Source organism: Danio rerio, chromosome 4, assembly GCF_052040795.2.
Source record: "Danio rerio strain M-AB ecotype USA chromosome 4, GRCz13ab, whole genome shotgun sequence".
Taxonomy (NCBI): Eukaryota; Metazoa; Chordata; class Actinopteri; order Cypriniformes; family Danionidae; genus Danio; species Danio rerio.
Window position 1 is genome coordinate 35,459,418 of NC_141024.2, and position 26,412 is coordinate 35,485,829.

Below are 26,412 nucleotides of genomic sequence, written 5' to 3' on the forward strand. Positions count from 1 at the left end.
AGAAAAAATCTAGTAAGAATCAAACCAGAAAAACCAGTTGACAGTGAAAATACAAATTTCGTAAAACTTGGTCTCCTAAACATCAGGTCACTTGCACCTAAAGCACTTATCATTAATGAAATAATAATAGAAAACAATCTTAATGCACTCTGTCTCACTGAAACCTGGCTGAAACAAAATTACTATATTAGCTTAAATGAAGCAACTCCTCCAGGATTCTTATATAAACATGAGGCTCGTCAAACTGGTCGTGGTGGTGGAGTTGCATCAATCTTTAGTGATTTCCTTAATATTAAACAGAGAAACGGACTTATGTTTAGCTCCTTTGAAGTATTATCGCTTAATGTTCAGCTTCCAGATACTATACAAAAACCTATGTTATCTCTCGCATTAATCACCATATACAGACCCCCAGGACCCTATGTCAAATTTCTAAAAGAATTTTCTGATTTTATTTCTGACCTACTTGTCAAAACTGATAAAATGCTAATTGTAGGTGACTTTAACATCCACATAGATGACGCTAATGTTACATTAGGACTCGCGTTTATGGATTTAATACACTCACTTGGGATAAAGCAAAACGTTGTGGGTCCAACCCATCGCGTAAAGCATACATTAGATCTAATTCTGTCTTATGGAATCAAGGTTATTGACGTAGACATTATACCACAAAGTGATGATATTACAGATCACTACCTCTTACTATATAAGCTGTGTTTACCTGAAATCAGCAAACCCGCTCCAATACTCCGCCCTAGTAGAACTATTGTTCCGTCAACTAAAGATGAATTTATAAATAACTTACCTGATCTTTCTCTATTTCGTAATGCACCCGCAAACTCAAATGATCTTGATGTAGTAACAAGCAGTATGGATGTCATCTTTACTAGCACACTAAATACTGTGGCACCCATCAAATTAAAAAAGGCTAGAGAGATTAAAACTATACCATGGTATAATAGTCATACTCGTGCGCTCAAAACAACAACCCGCGCCCTGGAACGTAAATGGAAAAAAACTAATTTAGAGGTCTTTAGAATTGCGTACAAAGACAGTATGTCCAGCTATAGGAGGGCTCTAAAATCTGCCAGGACCGAGCACCTGCGCAAACTGATAGAAAATAATCATAACAATCCTAGATTTTTATTTAACACCATCTCTAAATTAGCTAATAATCGGTCATCCTTGGAACAAACTACTCCACCGCAAATTAGTAGTGATGACTTCATGAATTTTTTCAGTAATAAAATAGAAGGCTTTAGACAAAAAATAGGAGATGCCAAACTTTCTGCACCGGCTTATACTCCAAATCCTGTAAATATTTCATTAAATCATAATAATAACCTACACTGCTTCAAAATCATAGAACATGAAGAGTTAGTAAAAATTATAAATAGCTCTAAACCAGCTACGTGTATGCTGGACTCAATTCCAACAAAATTACTGAAAGAGCTGCTACCTGCTATAGGAGAACCTCTTCTTAACATTATCAACTCTTCTTTATCTATAGGCCATGTTCCAAACTCTTACAAGCTAGCTGTTATTAAGCCTATTATTAAGAAACCGCAACTAGACACCAACAACTTAGCTAACTATAGGCCTATTTCAAATCTTCTATTTATGTCTAAAATACTAGAAAAAGTTGTTTCTACTCAATTATGCTCTTTTCTGCAGACGAACAATATTTTTGAAGTGTTTCAGTCAGGTTTCAGGGCTCACCACAGTACAGAAACCGCCTTAGTGATAATAACCAATGATTTACTCTTAGCTGCTGACCGAGGGTGCGTCTCGCTATTAGTTTTACTCGATCTTAGTGCGGCATTTGATACCATTGACCACAATATCCTCATAAATCGCTTAAAGTCTACAGGTGTCCAGGGACAGGCTCTACAATGGTTTAAGTCATACTTAACTGACCGCTACCAGTTTGTGAATATTAATGGACAGCCTTCACAAGTCAGCCCAGTAAAGTATGGGGTGCCTCAAGGATCAGTTTTAGGCCCTTTACTGTTTACAGTTTACATGCTACCTCTGGGAGACATTATTAGAAGACATGGGATCAGCTTTCACTGCTATGCAGATGAGATGATACTCAATTATATATTTCAACTAAACCTGACGAGACGTCTGAACTTTCTAAACTAACTGAGTGTATCAAAGACATCAAAGACTGGATGACCAACAATTTTCTTCTCTTAAACTTCGACAAAACAGAATTATTACTTATTGGGCCTAAATCTTGCACACAGCAGATCTCGCAACTCAATTTACAATTAGAGGGATACAAAGTTAGTTTTAGCTCTACTATAAAAGATCTGGGTGTCATATTAGACAGCAATCTAACTTTTGAAAACCATATATCCCATGTCACAAAAACTGCCTTCTTTCATCTGAGAAATATCGCTAAATTACGAAGTATGCTATCCATCTCAGATGCAGAAAAGCTAGTCCATGCTTTTATGACTTCGAGACTGGATTACTGTAATGCTCTATTTGCTGGCTGCCCAGCATCCTCTATTAACAAACTTCAATTAGTACAAAATGCAGCAGCCAGAGTTCTGACCAGGTCTAGAAAATATGATCATATAACCCCAATTTTATCCTCCTTACACTGGCTGCCTGTTAAGTTTCGTATTGATTTTAAAATATTACTTCTCACCTATAAAGCTCTAAATAATCTAGCTCCTGTTTATCTAACCAACCTTCTGTCTCGCTACAAACCAACTCGCTCTTTAAGATCTCAAAATTCAGGGCTTCTGGTAGTACCTAGAATAGCAAAATCAAGTAAAGGAGATCAAGCCTTCTCTTTCATGGCTCCTACACTCTGGAATAGCCTTCCTGATAACGTCCGAGGCTCAGACACACTCTCCCAGTTCAAAACTAGATTAAAGACCTATCTGTTTAGTAAAGCATACACTCAATGCATCACCTAGCGGGTTCCACACAGGCTTCTGCATCTTATTTATATACACTATGAACAGCAGCTACGCTAATTATTTTCTTTATTCTCTATTTTCACCTGGGGATACTCATCCCGAGGTCCTCAGATTATGCGGAGTTACTGATTGGATCCAAGATCAGCGACGAGATGATGCCAAGGATTCCATATCCGGGACCAGGCCATATCCTGAGCTGCTGCTGCGCTGATGGTCGTGGGGAGTGGAGAACATGAGTCTGATTCCAGCGACGCTCCAGGGACAGACGAGTCTACGCTGAGGCCATCTTCCAGCCTAAACCACGGCAAATGAAGCTCTGCACAAGACTTTTGGCCAGCGGAGAAATTAAAATGGTCGTGCCCAACTCAGTCTGGTTCTCTCAACGTTTTTTTTTCTTCACTCCCATCAGGTGAAGTTTTTTTTCCCTCTCCGCTGTCGCCACTGGCTCACATGGTTCAGGATTGGTAGAGCTACGCATCGATGAATTTGCTCTTCAGTGTTTGAACTCTCAGTAATGATTAAATCAAACTGAACTGAGCTAAACTGAACTGAACTTAAACACTAAAACCTGAACCACACTGTTCCAGTTACTATGACCATTTATGTGAAGCTGCTTTTACACAATTTACATTGTAAAAGCGCTATACAAATAAAACTGAATTGAATTGGATTGAACAACAAAAAGGCAAAACACAACATCGGTCAGCATTGGTGGTTCAGTGGAAGAATTCTCGCCTGCCACGCGGGAGACCCGGTCCGATTCCCGGCCAATGCATTTCCTGTTTTGTGTTGCTACTCTTCCAGCTCTGGGTAACAGCCTTGCAGCAATCACACCCCAATAGGGATCGAGTATAAGCATATCAGCATTGGTGGTTCAGTGGTAGAATTCTCGCCTGCCATGCGGGAGACCCAGGTCCGATTCCTGGCCAATGCAAGTGTGGTTTTGTGTTGCTACTCTTCCAGCTCTGGAAAAACAGCCTTGCATCAATCACACCCCACTAGGGCTGCAGAATAACCATATCAGCGTTGGTGGTTCAGTGGTAGATTTCTCGCCTGCCACACGGAAGACCCTGGTCCGATTCCCGTCCATTTCAATTCCTGTTTTGTGTTGTTACTCTTCCAGCTCTGGGTAACAGCCTTGCAGCAATCACAACCCACTAGGGCTGCAGAACAAGCATATCAGCATTGGTGGTTCAGTGGTAGAATGCTCGTCTGCCACGTGGTAGACCTAGAGTCGATTCCCGGCTAAAACGTGCGGTTTTGAGTGGCTCCTGTTTAAGCTCTGGTTGATGGCCTTTTAGCACTCACACAACATAAAGGCAAGGTACACCATGGGTCAGCATTGGTCGTTCAGTGGTGGAAGTCTTGCCTGCCACGCGGGAGACCCAGGTTCGTTTCCCGCCCAATGCACCTTCTGATTTTGGTTGTTACTCTTCCAGCACTGGGTAACAGCCTTGCAGCAATCACACCCCACTAGGGCTGCAGTAAAACCATATCAGCATTGGTGGTTCAGTGGTAGAATTCTCGCCTGCCACGCGGGAGACCCGGGTCCGATTCCCGGCCAATGCAAGTGCTGTTTTGTGTTGCTACTCTTCCAGCTTTGGGTAACAGCCTTGCATCAATCACACCCCACTAGGGCTGAAGAATAAGCATATCAGCAATGGTGGTTCAGTGGTAGATTTCTCGCCTCCACCGTGAAAGACCCTGGTCATATTCCCGTCCATTCCAATTCCTGTTTTGTGTTGCTACTCTTCCAGCTCTGGGTAACTGCCTTGCAGCAATCACAACCCACTAGGGCTGCTGTATATGCATATCAGCATTGCTGGTTCAGGGGTAGAAATCTCACCTGCCACGCGGGAGACCTTGAGTCGATTCCTGGCTAATAGTAATGCAGTTTTGTGTGGCTCCTTTTTCAGCTCTGGTTGACGGCCTTTTAGCACTCACACAACACAAAGGCAAGGAAGAACTTGGGTCAGCATTGGTGGTTCAGTGGTAGAAACCTTGCCTGCCACGCGCGAGACCCGGGTCCAATTCCCAGCCAATGCTTTTCCTGTTTTGTGTTGCTACTCTTCCAGCTCTGGGTAACAGCCTTGCAGCCATCACAACCCACTAGGGCTGCAGAACAAGCATATCAGCATTGGTGGTTCAGTGGTAGAATGCTCGCCTGCCACGTGGGAGAACTAGAGTCGATTCCCGGCTAAAACGTGCGGTTTTGAGTGGCTCCTGTTTAAGCTCTGGTTGATGGCCTTTTAGCACTCACACAACATAAAGGCAAGGTACAACATGGGTCAGCATTGGTCGTTCAGTGGTAGAAGTCTTGCCTGCCACGCGGGAGACCCAGGTTCGTTTCCCGCCCAATGCACCTTCTGATTTTGGTTGTTACTCTTCCAGCACTGGGTAACAGCCTTGCAGCAATCACACCCCACTAGGGCTGCAGTAAAACCATATCAGCATTGGTGGTTCAGTGGTAGAATTCTCGCCTGCCACGCGGGAGACCCGGGTCCGATTCCCGGCCAATGCATTTTCTGTTTTGTGTTGCTACTCTTCCTGCTCTGGGTAACAGCCTTGCATCAATCACACCCCACTAGGGCTGTAGTATAAGCATATTAGCATTGTTGGTTCAGTGGTAGATTACTTGCCATACAGAAGACCATGGTCGGATTCCTGGCCAATGCAATTCCTGTTTTGTATTACTACTCTTCCAGCTCTGGGTTACAGCCTTGCATCAATCACACCCCACTAGGGCTGCAGGAAAAGCATATCAGAATTGGTGGTTCAGTGGTAGAGTTCTCGCCTACCACGCGGCAGACCTAGAGTCGATGACCGGCTAAAACAAGTGCATTTTTTGTGGCTCCTTTTTCAGCTCTGGGTGGCAGCCTTTTAGCACTCACACAACACAAAGACAACTATCAACATGGGACAGCATTGGTGGTTCAGTGGTAGAATTCTCGCCTGCCACGCAGGAGACCCTTGTCCGATTCCCGGCCAAGGAAATTTCCAAGGAAATTCCTCTTCAGCTCTGGGTAACAGCCTTGCAGCAATCACACCCCAATAGGGATCCAGCATAAGCATATCAGCATTGGTGGTTCAGTGGTAGAGTTCTCACCTACCACGCGGCAGACCTAGAGTCGATGCCCGGCTAAAACAAGTGCATTTTTTGTGGCTCCTTTTTCAGCTCTGGGTGGCAGCCTTTTAGCACTCTCACAACACAAAGACAACTATCAACATGGGACAGCATTGGTGGTTCAGTGGTAGAATTCTCGCTTGCCACGAGGGAGACCCAAGTCTGATTCCCGCCCAATGCAAGTGTGGTTTTGTGTTGCTACTCTTCCAACTCTGGAAAAACAGCCTTGCATCAATCACACCCCACTAGGGCTGCAGAATAACCATATCAGCGTTGGTGGTTCAGTGGTAGTTTTCTCGCCTGCCACGCGGAAGACCCTGGTCCGATTCCCGTCCATTCCAATTTCTGTTTTGTGTTGCTACTCTTCCAGCTCTGGGTAACAGCTTTGCAGCAATCACACCCTACTAGGGCTGCAGTGTAAGCATATCAGCATTGGTGGTACACTTGTGAAATGCTCGCCTGTTACGTGGGAGACCTGGGTTCCATTCCCAGCTAATTCAATTCCTATATTGTTTTGCTAACCTTCCAGCTCTGGTTGATGGCCTTTTAGCACTCAGACAACACAATGGCAAGGAACGAGATTGGTCAGCATCGGTGGTTCAGTGGTAGAATTCTTGCCTGACACACGGAAGACCCTGGTCTGATTCCTGTCCATTGCATTTCCTGTTTTGTGTAGCTACTCTTCCAGCTCTGGGTAACAGCCTTGCAGCAATCACACCCCACAAGAACTGCAATCTTTTGCAGACGTCTGTGGCGTTTTTGGCAGAGGGACGACTCAGGAATGTAAGGTGCCTGCAGCGGGAGGTTGTTCCGTTAGCGCTTCCGCTTTCGTCAGTGAAGTTCTTTTGCGAAACGTTTGTAGATCCCGTCGTGCTCTTCAAGCTATGTCGTTTGAGCACTGTGCTGATAGGCTGACGTAAGAAAACAGGACACGAAATATACAAGGCGAGAGTGCAAAGAGCGAGAGAGCTCTAGGCAAAGGCGGTCCGAACTGCAGCAAAGCAGGAGGTCGACATGTCCAAATAGACGAAATCAGAAACTAAGCAGAGAAAAACGGCATTTGTAGAGAAAGAAAACAGATGGAGGAAAAGAAAGAAAGAACAGGAGGATCCCCTCCCCTCCCCCCATAGAGGGTCTGTTATCCCCAGATCGAGTGCGTCCAGTGGAATCCATGTGTTGGCAGCCCCAACTGATGACAAAACACAAAGCAAGCATCTGGAGGAAGCTCAAACTCTTCATGCGTTGCCACAGTTACTAGCGAGTGGTTTGCAAGCACAGGCACGTCTGCTGCAAGTACAGCGCCGTCAGGAGACAGGGGTTGCTGGCCCATTCCCCATGCTTGTTGGCTGGGCATCACCGCCCTGGAGTACGGCCGATAGAAAACGGCGGCTGCCATTTGCGCTGCCCGGCAACTCATACTTACCTGGCAGGGGAGATACCATGATCAAGAAGGTGGTTCACCCAGGGTGAGGCTTTGGCCATTGCACTCAGGCCACGCCGACATCTGCGAACGGCGATCGACCTGTACGGCGTGCAAATTTCATTTTAGAAGTGTAGGCAATTACAGCACCTGATTGGTTGATTGAGTTTCAGCAAACCATGAATGAACTGCTTTTGCGAGTGAACAACCCCCTGGTGATGTCATCAAAACAAATAGTAGTAACTGTCAGGACACGTTGCATATGATGTGGTGCTTTTGAAATTAAAGCAAACAACCCTAACTGTGCATAAAAGTGAACCATGAAATGATCATTTAATAAGTTTGTTATTAAAATTTAAGTTGCTTTTTAAATTAAATTACTTTTAATTGTTCACTCAAAATCCCCATAAACCTCAACAAATGGAATATATAAATTAATATATGTAATATCAGTTCTATAAATAAAATATTCATATGTAATAGTAGTAATTAAAGGTCAAACTTATTTATAAATGCATAATGTTTAGTAGAATTATTCTTAAATATGTTTGTATAACAAAAAATGGAAATATTTAGCATCTGTTCTATTATATTATACAGATATACCATCATATTTCTAATAGCAGTAATACAATTACATAAAATGAATAATAATCCCTTACTTTGTTACTGGGTAAGTATTTTAATTATAGTAACTAACTACTTTGTAACAAATTACGACAGTTCTATTTTGAGAGTGTAATGTCATAGGATATTTGAATAATGTACTGTTTTTGTATTTGTGTGTTGCAGGTGTAGCTTGATGTTGGAATGTGGTTTAAGGATGAATCCACTGGCATCCCATCTGACGGCAACAGGATAAGCTGTCATCGACTCCAGAGCTGGACTTGGAAAAACACAGAGGAGCAATAGACTTTTCAGAGCGCCTGTACCAGAGGTTACTATTAAAATGGACTGCATATTATTGTCATAGACTTAGATAATGATTCTAAATTAAATTCAAAATCAGAAGATTTAGTCAATTTTTAAAAACCAATGAAGTCCTTCCAACACATACAAAAAGAAACACGAGATTGTATTTTATTATCCAAATTTATTAAAAGTGCAAAAGAAAAGTTCTAAACATATTGTTAGACCTGCCTGACATAAAAATGTATACTATAGATATACTTTGTACATAATAAAAAACACATTACTATTACAATCATTAGTTTTAATATTACTGATAGCAGTTATAGATATAAGAATATATTTGTATACATAAAAAAATACTGCCAGGTCAAGCATTTAGATATAAAAAATAAAAAAATAAATAAATCCTCTTAAAAAAAAAACAAAGCTAACAATTAAAGTATATAAAGCAACATTAGTTATCACAAAGTAATAATTAAAGTACTTTAAATAACATAATGATAATATATACTTAATAAACATAAATAAATAAATAAAAACAAGAAAACAATTAAAGAAATACTGTAAACTCTAAAACAATAAACTGTTAATATAACATACATTTCTGGAACAAAACAGTGTTACAACAATCAACAAATTAGTGTAAAACACTGTAAACTTAAACAGTCAAATGTTAATATAAAATTTGTTTCTACAACAATCAACAAATTAGTGCAAACTGTAAAAAAAAGCTGCACTTTTGTAAATTAACAATAAGTTACAATCTACAAATTAGTATAAAACGATGTATACTCTGAAACAGTCAACTGTTAATATTGCGAACATTTGTGCAACAATAAGTGTAAAAAACAGTCAACAAATTAGTGCAAACCGTAAAAACCTGTAAACTTTTAAAAAATCAACTGTTATTATAACATACATTTTTGCATCAATACCAGTGTTACAACAATCAAAAGATTAGTGTAAAACACTGTAAACTTTCAAACAACCAACTGTTATTATAACATATCCATTTTTGCAACAATAATACTGTTACAAGTCAAGAACTATGAACCGCAACATGGATAGAGGTCCAGTTAGACAGACTCGGAGGCCTGAGACTGAGAGCCCAAGAGAACGTCCACAGCCCTTTTAAAGTCTTCAAAACAGTCAAACGTCTGCCCAGCAAGGTTTGTGGACGTGGAGGCTTTGGAGCTCTCACAGTAGCTCTTCTTTCTGTATTTCTTGTGGCCTTGAGTTGGTTGGCCACACAGAGCACAGATGTAAACCTTCACTGAGGTTGGATGTCCAGAGCCACTGAGTTCTGCCTTTTTCCTCTTGTAGACTGTTGATCTTGAGGGCAACAGTAGCGGAGTGGATGCCTGCGGCAAGGAAACAGCGGGAGGTGCAGTCAGCAGAGTGTGTGTGTGCCGGAGTCCTGCGGGCATCGAATGGGCCGGCGCAGGAACTGGTTGAGCAAGAGCAGAGGGAGGGACAGGTAAGATTTGCGGGAGCCTTTGCTTCAACTTTCGGGTGCCGGCCAGAGAAGTGGTGATGGGATACTGCACTGCAGGCCGGCTGGTATGGGGTCTTTCCTCTGGAAGCTCCTCAGCGGGGGGCTGGCTGGTGCTGGAGACGCTCTGGTGACGACGGAGGACAGACAGACCCTGGTCGGTGACGTTTGTGGCTGACAGTGCCTCCTGCCTCCTGATGAACTCGCTCACGCACTTTGAATTTATTTTCAGGATGGGAATCCCGAGTTTGCGGAGCTGATCATCGTCCACCGTCACTCTCTGCTGCACACGCTGGTACAGTTTAGTGATCTGCTGTTTCAGCGGTGACCCTTTAGCTTTTCCTCCAACACCAGGATGAAGCCACAGCTGTTTGACCAGGCAGTACATCAGCCGGTTCTTTCTGGAGTCCACCAAGTGTGCGGCTGAGTACCGCTTGCTGAACTTGAGCTTCTGCACCAGGGACGCCTCAGTCGGATCTCCACTGGTGCGGCCAAACAGAGCATTGCCCCAGCGTGCAGAGTAGAGGCTGTCGAATTGTTGGATGCTGCGGTCATGGAGGTCAAGCTTGTTCCAGGCGCTGATGACCTTTTGCCTGGTCGACTCATTTAAGGCAAGTTTTCCTTCCTCCAGGGCGATCTCAACAAGGACTTTACACAGATCCTCTACGTGCTGGTACCCAGGCAGATGATTGGGACCGCACACGTCCTCCACACAGGGGTCAAATTCAGCAGCCACTGCCTGATCGGTGAGGCACAGACGGTTCCTCAGAGGAGTCAGGCTGTCCCTCTCGCGGTCTGAGGAGTAGCCCACATCATCATCTTCCTCCTGCAGCTCTTCCTCTTCCTCTGCCACCCCAGCAGGAACATCTTCGTCCTCATCCTCATCTGCCTGAAGTGTCTCTCTAGTCTGAGCGTAATGATCAGGAGCACTGAAGGGCTCTGAGGACTGGGAAAACAGGTACTCCAGACCAATGCGCTCATCACCAGCAGGAACTGGAGGCCTGTAGTTTGCCTCCTCCACCTCCCCAAATAGCTCCTGGCACCTTTGGTTTAGGCGATGGACCAGAGGAGACATGTACACCATATGTTTCCTCCCTTTCCGCCCTTGGACGCTGGCTGACTCCCTGTTAGAGTTCCAGCGTGCGATGCCAGCCAACAGATAGACTTGAAACGGGACGGCAGCACAGTGGGGTCCCGGGATCATGTCAGGCAGAAAGGAATGAAAGCCCTCCAGACTGTTGCTTCCTCTCACCGTACTGTACCGCGCAAGACGAACACCGTTACGGGTCACATACTTGGTGATGGTGTACATGTTCCTCCCTGGTGGATCCTGGATGCATTCAAGGTGCTTCTGCTGGTTCTCCCAGACGTGGTCGATGGCTGCAGAGTCCTTAAACAGATGCACCTGATTCTCATCCATCCCTGCGGCTCCCTTCAGGAGATCAATGGCGCACTGCACGCGCGCACATGTTTCCTGTGCACCAACTGTGATCCTCCTGACGTAATGGCTGAGGTCATATTTACTGACACGCAGCTCGATGATCTGGCTGTCAGTCAGGGAGGCATAGTTGGTTGGGTGACCGGCACGTATCGCCTGTACCAGAAGAGCCATGTCGTCTTTGTTGTAGGCAAAGACGGCAGCAGAGAGGGCAGACTTGAACAGGGCATACTTTGGATGATGATCTGTCCGTAGGGCTGCATCGAATCGATGGATCCAATGAAAGATGTCCAGCCGTACCAGCATGCCCCTGTCCGTCCAGTCACTGAAGAGCTGCTCAACCGAGGACACGGCGTGGACGCGACAGCAGCCACGATCCACATACATGAGCTCGGGCGGTGCCTCATCAGCTCTCCTGTACCTCTCCATGAGGCCTTCAGCCATCGGCCTCATCTTCTCCAATGACTCCTCACAGGTGAGAACAGATATGAGGATCTGCCCCTGCTCGTTGGCCACATTGGTACACCACTCTGCAGTGCCTTTTCCATCGCCGGAGAGTTTCTTGCAGATCTGATAACAAATACAACACAAACAGATTTAAACATTTTTGTATTTTGTTTTTTTTTTTTTTTTCTGCACCAGACCAAGAAAGTAATAGTCACTAATATTCAGTAATGAATTAATAATGTGTTTTTGCATTGCAGCTCATTAGATTTCGGATGCAGAGCATGCAAGAGGAAACCTGAAGTGAAGAAAACGACACACAAAGACGTAGGTTATTGTGATTAATAATCTGGTGCGTGTGATGGTGACAAACAGGATTTTAAAGCACTAGTAACCCATATTAGATATTAATTTATTGATAATTATTTATTATTAAACAATTAATAATACTTTACTTATCAATTGTCATTAATAATTAATGATTAAAATGTCCCATGATACAAAAGTGGACAATAATATTTTAAGGATAAAATCTCTCTGATAAAGGATTTCCTGAAAGAATAACAGTAAAAAGGTTTTGCAATATGTTTACAAACTGACTTTTTTCCATTGTGTTAAATTTACCTTCTTGGTGGAGTCGTACTTCAGGACTTGCCCAAATGTGGACATAATCTGAGTACGGTAGTCCTCGATGTTATCTGCCTCTGAGATAAGGAACGCCTTTCTCATCAGTCTGGCAGATGGCGGCTCTCTCCGTGCTGGTGGTCGCTGGAACTGCTGGCACAAACTCCCTAAAAGCAGAGAAAACAGACACTTTGCTGCTTAATCTTTGAATAAATGCTCAAAAGGATAGGAATTTAAAAATAATAATTATTTCATCATTTGCTGATCCTTTTAATGATTGTAAACCATTATGGGTTTCTTTTAAACACTAAACAAGATATTTAGAAAAATGTCAGAAACCTGTAACCATTGACTTCCATAGTATTTGTTTGTTTTTTTTTACAATGGAAGTCAATGGTTACAGGATTTCGGCTTTCTTCAGAATATCTTCTTTTGTGTTTAACAAAAGAGAGAAACTCATAAAGGTTTAAAACTACTCATTTCTGGGTGAACTATCCCTTAAAGAAAACAATTAACTCTGACTTACGAGTGATCTTCCCAGGTTTGTTGTACTGGCTGAGAAGAGTGGTGTACAAGTCCTTTCTCTGCAGATAGTCCTCGCAGTGGCTCTCCTGCACCTGTCTCCAAACCTTCACCATGGTGTTTCCCTCAGTGCGATCCCTCATCAGGCGGATCACCTGCTTGTCCACGCCACGCCTAGAATAATAGGAGCAACACAATCATTAGATGATGGTGAGTCTTAACTTTTATTAGACTCTGAATAATTTTACAATGATTTGTATTCTGCTAGAGACTCACCGTAGCGTCAAGACAGCAGGAAACACCGCTCTGTGAGCTGGACTGAGCTGATTAAGGATGCACTGATCCCATGACAGGAAACGACCAATAGTATGCTCTTCCGACTCCTTTGCAGCCTTTCTACAGGCGTTGCATGCCAGGACCTCAGTCAGCATGGAGTACCAGCCAGACATGTGGCAGATCTGTCTTACCGTGGATGAATACCCACAACGGTAGAGAAAAGCCTTCTGATTGGTGCGTGCTGGGCAGTCAGACCTTGGGCACCGAAGACTGTAACGCCACACACCGACTGGTCTCCAGAAAAAAACGGAGCTGTGAAAAAAGGAGTCTGCTGAGGGGACTTTTCCTTCCACCACTCCAGGAAATTCTGGAGGGTGAAACCACATCCGGTCATCCTTCAGGACTTTCCTCCACTTTCTGTTTCCATGTTTGTCTTTATAAGCCATGGCCCTCTGAAAGAGTCCCCTTTCAGCATCCTCCTTAAGCCACAGTATGTCTGCACTGGGCAGCCCATGAAGACCAGACTCCCACATCTTGTGCCAACCCTCAAATAACACCTGGTAATTAGAATAACCGAGACAAAACTGTTAAAATCAATTAAAGTTTTAGTATTAAAGTATTAATTTTTCTTATCTTCACAACCACAGAGTTCTTTGACAGTTACCTCAGAATGTGCTGGGTCACTGTGTGTTGACCCACCAGATGACCTTCTAGGTTGAACGTCAGAAGCTGACACAGAAGCTGATGCAGGAGCCGATGAAGAAGCCGAGGCAGGAACTGACGAGGCTGATGCAGGAGCCGAAGAAGAAGCCGAGGCAGGAACTGACGAGGCTGATGCAGGAGCCGATGAAGAAGCCGAGGCAGGAACTGACGAGGCTGATGCAGGAGCCGATGAAGAAGCCGAGGCAGGAACTGACGAGGCTGATGCAGGAGCCGATGAAGAAGCCGAGGCAGGAAATGACGAGGCTGATGCAGGAGCCGATGAAGAAGACTGGCCAGGAACTGATGAGGCTGATGCAGGAGCCGATGACGAAGACTGGCCAGGAACTAATGAGGCTGATGCAGGAGCCTCCAATAAAGAAGTCGACGCAGGAGCCTTCAACAAAGTAAGTATAATAGTTAAAACCTTTTTCATTGACATATTCATACTTTTTGCACGGCCTCCCCATCTATGCTCACAAAACTGTATTCAGGAGTATATACACCACCTAATTGTGATGTACAAACGATAAACTTACAGCAGACAGTGGAGAGTCTGAGTGTGGCTTCTGTGACAGATCTTCACAGGAACGTTTTCTTCTCTTTGCTTCCCCGGCTCCTAAATGAGCACAGTTGTGATTATCAGAAGACAGTGTCTTAGTGTGATGAATTTTATTTATTAATGCATACAGTTGAAGCCGGAATTATAAGCCCCCCTGTTAAATTTGAGTTTATTTTTCACAATTTATGTGTAATGGAGAGAGGACTTGTTCAGGCACATTTCTAAACATAATAGTTCTAATAACTTAATTTCTTATAATTTATCTTTGCCATGATGACAGTATATAATATTGGGTCACACTTTACAATAAGGTTTCATTAGATAATGTATTTACTAACATGAACTAATTATGAACAATGCTTGTACAACATTTTTAATCATAGTTCAACATGTACTAATGCTTTATTAAAATAATATTTAATGCTTAGTTGATGGACTGTGAGTTGGCATGGATGACTGTAACACGAACAAATACTGTATTAAGTGTATTGTTCATTGCTTGTTTGTGGTAGTAAATGCTTTGACATTAACTAATACAAACTTATTGTAAAGTGTCACCCTTTAAGGTAACACTTTAGAGTAATAGTCCATTAGTTAATATTAGTTAATGCATTTACTAACATGAACAAGAAATTTAATACATTACAGTATTCATTCATCTTTGTAAACGATTTAATGTTATTTAAATTAATTAACGTTAGTTCATTAATGCACTGTGCATTAAGTAATGTCAACAAGCACAACTTTGTATTTTAATAATAATTTTAATAATGCATTAATGTTGAACTGTAATTAATAAATGCTGCACAATGTTGGCGACACTTAGTGTTAGTAAATTGATTAACTAAAGGACTATTATACTAAAGTGTTACCATATTCAGCGTGAGAAAGTAAAGGCTTAACTAGCTTAACACTGTTTGTTCTGTAGCCGATAGAAAAACATAAATAATAAAACGAATAAAACTTTCTTCAGAAGATAATAAACTATCCTAAGTACTGTGAACATGTCCTTGCTCCATTACCTTTAATAAATATTTCACAGGAGGGCCCTCAGCTGTAGTTCATGCTACAACAGTATGAATAAATGTTAATAAGTGACATTTATTATGTGATATACCTTGTCTTTCAGGGAAGCTGAGTGGTTTCTTCGGCAGACTGCCTTTGTCCTCAACTGCTAAAGAAGGACAAAAAAAAACACAAGATGGGCAAAAGTCAGTGTCAAAGCAGCAAGAAGACAATCTCATCAGCACAGTGTTTTGATATTGTGTGTCATTGATTTATTTATTAATAAAAGATTTATGCTATGGTACATGAACAATTAAAGACAATAATAAAAGGGATATACACCTTGTGCTTCGAAAGCACTGAGGGCTTCCACCAGTAGCGCATCATCCGCCCATCCACCATCACCTCTAGATCCCGACGAGCTGGAGCTGGCCGCCGCTGCAGGAAGAGGCCTGTCTTCTAGGGGTTTCTGCGAGTTACAGGTTGTAGTTTGCATGAAATGTTGCCAGCATGATATATATATTTTAATAAAGTCACATTTAAAAGAAATAAATAAAACCTACCTCTTTGTTGAGAATGTACTGCCGGAACCGCTTCAGTGTCTTGACGCTGATGTCCTCCTCCTTCATCGTCAGCCACTGCCGCACAGAGCAGAACGCCTCCTGTGCCATCTTCTTTTCTTGGGCACTACCAGCTTGTGGATCCGCCTGCAGGGTCTTGTGCAGGCTGTACCACTGCCACATCTCCAGGAACGTGAAGGATCTGAAGCGGCCCTGACCGTAGATGGCACTGTCGACGTTGACCTCGAGGTGGCAGGAAACCTGTGGAAACAGTTGCACATACTGTAACAGAAGATCCTTTATATACTCACCTGGGCCCTCTTTTCTTCCTTGATGGCGACGCTCCTTGATGTGTAGATCCAGCACACTGAAATTTCAAAAAGATAATTAATTTGTGTAAAAACAGCTTATACAAATGTATAGCAACATACTTACTATTTAATGTAGCCAACGTCGTTCTCCACCAGCCATTTAAAACTTTGTCCATTGTACTTGCCAAAGTTTAGAATGAGCTGGCCGAGATACTGGACCTCAGATGGCGCACAAGTAATGTGCTGGCATCTTTTTTTAGCTAAGACATAAAATAACATTAATGCAAATAACAGTCTGCAGTGTACGCATATGACAGAAACGCACAAATCAGATATTACCTTCCTCACAAGCAGTTTTTTTGTCCTGGCTAGTGTTCCGCTCGAAGCACCTGTTGCGAGAGGCCAGGGTCTTGGCGTCCTTCGATGCTTTAAGAAAGCACTGTTGTCTGTCCTGTGGCACACTGGTGTCAACAATGCTCAGGGTGGGCAACAGTGGATCCATGTCTAATTCACCTGTAAGAAGTATTCTTATAAACATCACAAATATAGAGAGGGAATATGGTCTTAGCTCTGAGCTCATGATAAAGTATTAAAAAAACATTTTGTGTGTTAAGTCTTTTTTTTTTCCATTTTTACATGTTTGATAATTAACAAATAAATGAAATATCATCAACATAAATTATCTGACAAGGGTTAACAATGCTGACAGAGATGATGCATTTGACAGTGGCAATGAAAACATGAATTATCATATCAATTGCTCTGTTATACATTTTTTTCAAATGCTTACAGTTGTATTGTGTTTTTCAAGGAGCAGCTATTATTATCAACCTCCATATGGCTGATATAAGGTAAGGTAAAATACATTCTAAGCATGTTAAATACATACTCTCATTAATATGATATCATTTACACATATAATACTTGAAATAACATAACAAATCATATTTAATGTATGCACATTTTCATTTTAAAGCTTATAGCAGTAATTGCTGAATATGTTTTTGTCCCAGGCCTTGAGAATCAGTGATATATTATTCAGTCTATGGCAATAACGATTTTACTATATTCTTATGATAACAAATACAGGTATTGGTCATATGTTTTGTCCCAGTTAAGATCTTAAGATGTTCTTCACTTCTCATAGTTACAACTAATGATAACAATCGCCATGGTAACATATATTGCTACATATAAAGGGATATTTATTTATCAGCATGTTTGTTTCTATATTATAATGAAACATCTGTGTATTCTGAGCTATCAAACCGACGCGATCGTCGAAAATAATACAAAAGCTAAACTTTTTCAGGTTTTGTGCAGCCAAATATGCATTTAAATAATATCACAGTATAAAAACAACTTACCACACGAAATATCTTGGAAAGGTGAACTTTCTGACGGCACAGCGTCACCAGCACAGACCAAACACTGCACAAAGAGTGAGAGATTTCAAACGTGATGTGATCTTAGCAATATAAAAATAGCTTCCCTGCTGAAAAAACCAGCATAGACCAGCATTGCTGGTCACCAGCAAGACCAGCATATGTTGTGTTTTGGTGCTGGTATGCTGGTGACCAGCATGGGATGCTGGTGCTGTGATGCTGGTGTAATGCTGTGATGACCAGCATGAGATGCTGGTGCTATGCTGGTGACCAGCATGGGATGCTGGTGTTATGCTGTGGTGACCATGGGATGCTGGTGCTGTGATGCTGGTATTATGCTGGTGACCAGCATGGGATGCTGGTGCTGTGATGCTGGTGACCAGCATAGGATGCTGCTGCTATGCTGGTGGCCAGCATACAAGCACCAGCATCCCATGCTGGTCACCAGCACCAAAACACAACATATGCTGGTCTTGCTGGGATTTGGGTGCTATGCTGGTGACCAGCATGAAATGCTGGTGCTGGGATGCTGGTCACCAGTATGAAATGCTGCTGGGATGCTGGCGCTGGTATGCTAGTGACCAGCAATCCCATGCTGGTCACCAGCATCCCATGCTGGTCACCAGCACCAAAACACAACATATGCTGGTCTTGCTGGGATTTGGGTGCTATGCTGGTGACCAGCATGAATTGCTGGTGCTGGGATGCTGGTCACCAGTATGAGATGCTGCTGGGATGCTGGCGCTGGTATGCTAGTGACCAGCAATCCCATGCTGGTCACCAGCATCCCTTGCTGGTCACCAGCACCAAAACACAACATATGCTGGTCTTGCTGGGATTTGGGTGCTATGCTGGTGCTGGGATGCTGGTCACCAGTATGAGATGCTGCTGGGATGCTGGCGCTGGTAATATGCTAGTGACCAGCAATCCCATGCTGGTCACCAGCATCCCATGCTGGTCACCAGCACCAAAACACAACATATGCTGGTCTTGCTGGGATTTGGATGCTATGCTGGTGACCAGCATGAAATGCTGGTGCTGGGATGCTGGTCACCAGTATGAGATGCTGCTGGGATGCTGGCGCTGGTATGCTAGTGACCAGCAATCCCATGCTGGTCACCAGCACCAAAACACAACATATGCTGGTCTTGCTGGGATTTGGGTGCTATGCTGGTGCTGGGATGCTGGTCACCAGTATGAGATGCTGCTGGGATGCTGGCGCTGGTAATATGCTAGTGACCAGCAATCCCATGCTGGTCACCAGCATCCCATGCTGGTCACCAGCACCAAAACACAACATATGCTGGTCTTGCTGGAATTTGGGTGCTATGCTGGTGACCAGCATGAAATGCTGGTGCTGGGATGCTGGTCACCAGTATGAGATGCTGCTGGGATGCTGGCGCTGGGATGCTAGTGACCAGCAATCCCATGCTGGTCACCAGCACCAAAACACAACATATGCTGGTCTTGCTGGGATTTGGGTGCTATGCTGGTGACCAGCATGAAATGCTGGTGCTGGGATACTGGTCACCAGTATGAGATGCTGCTGGGATGCTGGCGCTGGTATGCTAGTGACCAGCAATCCCATGCTGGTCACCAGCACCAAAACACAACATATACTGGTCTTGCTGGGATTTGGGTGCTATGCTGATGACCAGCATGGAATGCTGGTGCTGGGATGCTGGTCACCAGCATGAGATGCAGCTGGGATGCTGGCGCTGATAGTGACCAGCAATACCATGCTGGTCACTGATAGCAAATTACATCTGGCCCAGATATGGCCCACATACCGCGCGGAATGACGGCGATGACTCAACCTGATTGTGGCTGTCATAACCCAGATAGCATACAGTTCTGGGCCACATCTGGGCCAACTAAGGCACATATGGCTCACTTCTGGCAATGGCAGGAGACATATGGGCCACATCTGGCCCATATGTTTCACACCAGGTGTAGTGTGAGTTGTGGCCTGCTGTATGTGGGCCAGATGTGGCCCGTGTGTGACACCCCGGGTGTAGTGTGAGTTGTGGCCTGCTGTATGTGGGCCAGATGTGGCCCGTGTGTGACACCCCGGGTGTAGTGTGAGTTCTGGCCTGCTGTATGTGGGCCAGATGTGGCCCGTGTGTGACACCCCGGGTGTAATGTGAGTTCTGGCCTGCTGTATGTGGGCAAGATGTGGCCCGTGTGTGACACCCCGGGTGTAGTGTGAGTTCTGGCCTGCTGTATGTGGGCCAGATGTGGCCCGTCTGTGACACCCCGTGTGTAGTGTGAGTTGTGGCCTACCGTATGTGGGCCAGATATGGCCCGTGTGTGACACACCGGGTGTAGTGTGAGTTGTGGCCTGCCATATGTGGGCCAGATGTGGCCCGTGTGTGACACACTGGGTGTAGTGTGAGTTGTGGCCTGCCATATGTGGCCCAGATGTGGCCCGTGTGTGACACAGCGGGTCTAGTGTGAGTTGTGGCCTGCTGTATGTGGGCCAGATGTGGCCCGTGTGTGACACATCGAGTGTAGTGCGAGTTGTGTATTTTTAGTTCCGGTTTAACTATAAATGAACGGAAGCCTTTGAAGTGGTTACAAATTATTAGAAATTGAAAATCAAAGTTAATTTGTCTTTCTAAGTCTGAACACTTTCGTTTTATGAAGTAGAAAATAGAAAATAAATATTGTAAATTAATGTAATGTGATGCAAGGATTTACATTTTTCCGACCGGCTACTTCTGCCTGTGGACTGCATACCTAATAAGTGGGAGGGGCTTGCTGCTCAAACATTGCACAGACTCTGATGTGAAGCAGCAGCAGTTCTGTGTTTCCTGTGTTTTATTAACATTATTGTCCCTCATCAGGCAGTGAGAGCGCTACACCTTCTCTGAAAATAATAACATTGCATGTTCTAAATAAGACTTTCTGAGATTGAAAATTATTCTTTAGGTTATTAAGAATAGGAATAAGCTATTGCTTATCCGGGAAAGTATATGTTTGTAACCTTATCACATATTAATTCAGTTTATTTCCTCAATAATGGATTTATTTTTACTTTAAGGCTGCTATGAATATAAATTTATATTATCTGTTATATGTAAATGTTCCAGCATGAGTAAAATTCTTTTTTTTTTCATATTACCTGGTATGTCTATAAATGTCTATAAATGCAATGAGTTTCATCATTTATTATGTTTTGATCCATTAATGTTTTGTTCAGTTTCTCCATTTGAATGAATTCAGACAGTGTCCTACCGCCACCTACTGGGTGGATTTAATTTGCTATTAGTACTACTTTTTAATGAACAATTTTACAAATGAATTCATAATCTAATAATGCTGAATTAAAGTGCTGTTTTCTTGGTGTTATTTTTTGCAATTCTACATTTTTACAATGATTTTGTTTGATTAAATGCCACATACAACATTGTTCTTTTTTATTTAATTTGAATATTAAATAGACAAATGTTTTGTTTATGAATAAAATAACTATATAAAAAAATGTCAGAGAACTGAGCAGTAGAATGTGAATAACATGAATGTGTTCGTGAATAAGCTGATCTTTGTAAACAACACAAAGTTTTATTTACTTATTCTACAGAACACAAAAAATAATAAAAAATAAATCTGACCAATTTTAATGCGCACACCTAACCCCGCTCCTAACCCGACCCCTCACTTTGATGTCACTAGCTCTATTTGAGTGCATTGTTTCTGACATTGCATGTCAAACTGTATGTCTCAGCTTGCATATCCAAGTCTGCAATCAGATACTAATGCTTCTGCAACACAGCCCTGAGGGTACAATCCTCAGTGCTGGGAAACACCACACATTATCTTAATCACAAACTACAGCAAATTTAGTTCATCCAAAATTCACTTATACTGCAAATTTTTGTACTATAGAAGAAACTGGAGGAAACCAACAGAAACAACATGAAACAAACTCAACATAGAAAGGCCCAAAAGTCTATCCTGGTTCTGTGTGTGTGCACCTGTAACAGCGTCAACAAATTTTATAGACAATATGCTATTAATAAGCATGTCAATTAGCAATTAGTTAATTGTAAATATATCTTAAAGTGTTATAGTTTTTATATAACAAGCTACTGAATATTAAAATTAACAGTAAATATTTTAGAATTACAGCATGTTACATAACAGAGCAAGGACATGTTCACAATGTGTCTGATAATATCTTTTCTTCTGGAGAAAGTCTTCGACTTAAATAAAAGCAGTTTTTAATTATTTTAAAAATATCATATATTTTTATATATTTTTTATATTTTTAATATATATATATATATATATATATATATATATATATATATATATATATATATATATATATATATATATATATATAACTTGCCTAATTACCCTTACCCTAATATATATATATATATATATATATATATATATATATATATATATATATATATATTTATTTATTTATTTATTCATTTATTTAAAAACATAATCATAAAACTGCCCCCTGGTGGCGAATATGTGTTTCGCTTCATCATTGCATTACGGTGGAGTGGGCGGAGCCTCGTGAATGACGGTTATTTTTTTCAAACGAGGAAGTGAAGTCAAGTCCGCCATTTCATCTTCTTCTTTATATCGGGTAAGTTATTATTTTAAAATCATATTTGTGAGATATTTGTCGTCAGGTAATGTTTTTATTTTTTAGAAAAGCTCCTGTTTTGAATAGTGATAAAACTGTAACTTATATGTGGATAATATGGCTAAAAACGGCCAAGAATGATGGCAGCCGTTAGTTCAGTAACGTTAATCTGTTAAATTGATTGTGCTCGGGGTTTTAACAAATTCATTTAAGTTAAATTTGTCCTTTTATTCGCTCGTTATTCCCAAATAAATGATCAATAAGACATGTTATATGAAGAATAAGACATGTTATATGAAGAAAAGCGTCGAAACGGGAGCTTGAATTAATGAATCATATGGTGTCCGTTTTATACAGTTGTAATTGGTGCCGAGTTCTGCTTTTGTACTGGTTTTAGCTCAAACACTGAACGAACAGTCTCTTTTTGGTAAGTTAATGTGTTTTATCAAGTTTCAGCAAAAGTTTGCAGAGTTATGTGGTTCATGCTGGCCACTGTTGAGACTGGTCTGCATTAAAAAAAATTTAAAGCCAAAACGTTTGAAAAAAAAAAATCCACAGTTGAAACATGATGTGTTAAATGACTTATGAAGGAAATTAATTAGCTAAAAAAGAAGGCTAAGTGTGTTATTAAATATTAAACCTTGTTAAAAAATAAAATCAATTGTGTTAAATAAGCTTAAAAACCATATCTTATGTTTTATATTACATCAAAACAGCCTGGAAACTGATTTGCACCATTAATCTTGTACTTATGTATCAAGTCCAAACAAATGGTTTTGTGGCAAGTAAAAATAATATTTTTATAAATTGATTGTATTGTATTAATTTGTTACAGAAAAGCTGAAGGAAAGGACAACTCTCACATCAGTGCATTACTAATTGTTTGACTTCATCATCAAGCACACCAGGTACAATATTGTACATATTTTGAAACTTGTATATGTCAGACTGGTTGTTGGGTACTGAAATAATATATTTTATGTTTTATTTATTATTAAAATATTACAAGATTTATTGCTGCTATTTTATCACTGTGTGAGGTCATAGCTTATTTAAAATATCTATTATTAAAAAAATCAAATTTGAAAGAAAGTCTAAATGTTTCCACAAGGTAATTTATTGAATTGTTTTCTGAAAATGTAAAATTTGAAAGTATTGGTGAGCTGGAAAAACACAGTCTGTTGACGTAACTTTTATTTTTATCTTAACTTTTTATTTTATGTTAAAAGTAGATTAATTTACCTTGGATCGCATGTTTAAGTTATAATTTCAGAGTGAAAAATGTAAAAGAAAACCATTGAAAACAATGGCATAATGATTTTGCTTGATCACAAGAGGTACTTGATTTATTTTTAATGTAGTGAAACATATGTTTTTAAGACTAATGCTTGACACTTGAATTTTAAAGGGATAGTACACCCAAAAATAATGACATCTTTTATCCTCCACTTGTTTCAAAATATTTTTTATGTTCTGTTGAACAAACTCAGGCGGTGCGGTGGAACAGTGGATAGCTCTGTTGCCTCCCAGCAAAAATGTTGCTGGTTCGAGCCTCGGCTGGGTCAGTTGGCATTTCTGTGTGAAGTTTGTATGTTCTCACCGTGTTGGCGTGGGTTTCCTCCGGGTGCTCCAGTTTGCCCCACAAGACATGCGGTACAGGTGAATTGGGTAAGCTAAATTGTCCATAGTGAATGTGTGTAAATGAGAGTGTATGGGTTTTTCCCAGTGATGTGTTGCAGCTGGAAGAGCATCTGCTGCATAAAACATATGCTGGATAAGTTGGCTGTTCATTCCACTGTGGTGACCCCAGATTAATAAAGGGATAAAGCTGAAAAGAAAATGAATGAACACAAACCCAGTTTTTCCTACTATGTATATCAATAGTGGTATCAATTAGTGTTTAACAGATTCAAATTGCTTTGAAACAAGTAGAGGATGAATAAATGGTGGCAGAATAGTAAACTATATCTTTAAATGTTTTATTCTGTATGTTATGTGTATTCATATTTGTCTTGTCTTTTATCATATTGTCCTTCTAGTTCAGATTGTGATGGACCTGGAATGCGACACCAGTTACTCTTAAGTCAAGAACCAAATGAAGCACCAGAGTACAGATTATGGAGGTATCTGAAGTTGAACTAACTGGAAGCAGGGAACCATACTAATAAAGTTCCTTAAGGTAAAAGCACCTGCTTTATTTTGATAGGAAGTATTTTTATTTTTTAGGAGTTCTATTTTTTTATTCTTATTCTAATTTTATTTTATTCATATACTGAATGGAAGTCATTCAAATTTCACAACAAATGATTTTCAGATTGAATATAAACTATAATGACATTAATACATTATTTCTTTTGGTTATTATTTACATCTATATATGGGCAAGTATTTAATCAATGAAAATAATTTTAAACAACTTAACTAACCAAATTACTCTGTTGGACCCTAATATTTAAAATAGCAAAATCCTCAAACTAACACACACTCTTGTGAATGCATTCTCACATTCATACACTCAAAAACACACATTCATACAACAGTCTGTCTCAGTCTGACTCACACACAACATCCTCTCTCACAGGTTTTTCTAGCAAACCTCCACCACAAGCTTGTCCTTTTATGCTGCTTTTATTTCAAACATTTTAGAGCATGATATAGTCCAGGTTTTTATCACTAAGTATTTTTTTCCATTCAGCAGGTTCCTTGTAAAGATTAACCCAGGGAAGGATCGAAAGTGGAGAAGACCAGATCAAGAAAGACCACATCAAGATCTGCGGTCAGTTCAAAGGTACTTTCACTAATTACCAAGATTTCAGACAATGAATTGATGGAGAAAACTTTGAGTGTCAGATCTTCCTACAGTCTGCGCAGACATCTATAGTCATCTTAACGTGAGCGCTTTAATGGTCAAATAGGTGTAAAAACGCAGTGTTTAGTGAATATTCATATCAAGCATCGTTTGTGTAATAAACAAACGAGTTGAGAATCAAAATAGATGCGAAAGAGAAACTATTAAAGAGACAGCGTGCTATAATCCTTCTGCCGCCTGTTTTTATGATTATTAATCAAACAACAAATGGTGAACATGCCTCTGCTCTTGACTGAAGGACTTTTGTAGCTAAAGTGTTTCTTAAAGTGAAGATGCTTAAAGCACAGTTTGTTTTATATTTTTATTCTATTGTATTTATTTCTCTTTCCTTTGCAGGGTGTAAAATAACTGTATACAGTTGAAGTCAGAATTATTAGCCCTCCTGAATATTAGTAGCCCCCCCCCCCCCCCCCCCCCCCCCCCCAATTTCTGTTTAATGGAAAGAAGATTTCTGAACATAATAGCTTTAATAACTCTTTTCTAATAACTTATCTATTTTATCTTTGTCATGATGACAGCACATAATATTTGACTAGATATTTTGTCAAAATACATGCATTCAGATTCAAAGTGCGATTTAAAGGCTTAATTAGTCTTATTAGACAGGTCATTGTATAACAGTAGTTTCTTCTGCAGACAAATCAAAAATATATTACTTAAGGGGGCTAATATTATAGACTTGCTTGAAAAAACCTGCTTTTATTCTAGCCAAAATAAAAATAAAAAAAGCCTTTCTCCAGAAGAAAAAAATATAAGAGGAAAATTCTCAGGAGCGCTAATAATTTTGACTTTAACAGTAATCGTTTTGAATAATCGTGACTTCAATTATGACCAAAATAATCATGATTATGATTTTTCCCAAAATCGAGCAGCCCTACTGTTGTTACATTTATCAAAATAAACAATAAGGCTCCTAAAACACTGCTTTGAAAAATGTAGAAAATGTAAAAAAAAATATTTCAAATACCTCAAATGAAATAAGTCATTTGTTTTATTATTTTTAAAATATATTTTTTTGTAAAGTTATTTGTTTATAATTATGTAAAAAAAAAAAAATCCAAGTACTATAAAAGTTATTTAAGCAACAAATTTGCCAGATTGTAAAGGCAGACACAAAATGAGCAAACAAGAAAAACCGTGTAAAATGTGTAAATAAAAGGCTACATTTTAAATTTTTACATATTTTCATCATATACGTAAAACCTTCCTAAGCTTGAAAAT

The 26,412-nt window shown here is 40.8% G+C and overlaps 1 protein-coding gene, 2 long non-coding RNA genes and 4 other non-coding genes across 8 annotated transcripts in view; 6 read left to right on the forward strand and 1 right to left on the reverse strand.

Annotated features, from left to right (window-relative positions):
- The first annotated feature begins 3,802 nt into the window (after positions 1-3,802).
- On the forward strand, positions 3,803-3,873 carry trnag-gcc (transfer RNA glycine (anticodon GCC)). The gene has a single exon. It is a non-coding gene; the product is annotated as a tRNA-Gly (tRNA).
- Positions 3,874-4,437: 564 nt separating this feature from the next.
- Positions 4,438-4,508, forward strand: trnag-gcc (transfer RNA glycine (anticodon GCC)). The gene has a single exon. It is a non-coding gene; the product is annotated as a tRNA-Gly (tRNA).
- An 881-nt stretch (positions 4,509-5,389) lies between these two features.
- trnag-gcc (transfer RNA glycine (anticodon GCC)) lies at positions 5,390-5,460 on the forward strand. Its single transcript has one exon. It is a non-coding gene; the product is annotated as a tRNA-Gly (tRNA).
- Positions 5,461-7,478: 2,018 nt separating this feature from the next.
- On the forward strand, positions 7,479-7,636 carry LOC137494503 (U1 spliceosomal RNA). The gene has a single exon (XR_015487138.1). It is a non-coding gene; the product is annotated as a U1 spliceosomal RNA (small nuclear RNA).
- A 920-nt stretch (positions 7,637-8,556) lies between these two features.
- LOC110439604 (uncharacterized) lies at positions 8,557-17,872 on the reverse strand. Of its 2 annotated transcripts, none has more exons than XM_087248365.1 (12): positions 17,696-17,872; positions 16,668-16,841; positions 16,453-16,588; positions 16,021-16,384; positions 15,800-15,926; positions 15,570-15,623; positions 14,430-14,509; positions 13,856-14,287; positions 13,192-13,748; positions 12,920-13,089; positions 12,394-12,560; positions 8,557-11,895 (listed from the first exon to the last, which is right to left on the reverse strand). In XM_087248365.1, the coding sequence occupies exons 2-12, from the start codon at positions 16,828-16,830 to the stop codon at positions 9,472-9,474; spliced, it is 4,674 nt and encodes a 1,557-aa protein (XP_087104491.1). In that variant the 5' UTR covers positions 16,831-16,841; positions 17,696-17,872; the 3' UTR covers positions 8,557-9,471. The 2 variants fall into 2 exon arrangements, with proteins under 2 accessions (XP_087104491.1, XP_087104490.1); XM_087248364.1 differs by having other exon boundaries at positions 15,570-15,626.
- Positions 12,622-15,998, forward strand: LOC148680277 (uncharacterized). Its single transcript, XR_015942893.1, has 4 exons — positions 12,622-13,751; positions 13,839-13,931; positions 14,022-14,297; positions 15,582-15,998. It is a non-coding gene; the product is annotated as an uncharacterized LOC148680277 (long non-coding RNA).
- Positions 17,873-22,258: 4,386 nt separating the features above from the next.
- Positions 22,259-26,412, forward strand: part of LOC148680278 (uncharacterized) — a 141,874-nt gene continuing 137,720 nt past the window's right edge. The window contains exons 1-4 of the long non-coding RNA XR_015942844.1: positions 22,259-22,322; positions 23,158-23,230; positions 24,362-24,501; positions 25,018-26,291. This is a non-coding gene — a long non-coding RNA (uncharacterized LOC148680278). The remainder of the gene's footprint in view (positions 22,323-23,157; positions 23,231-24,361; positions 24,502-25,017; positions 26,292-26,412) is intronic.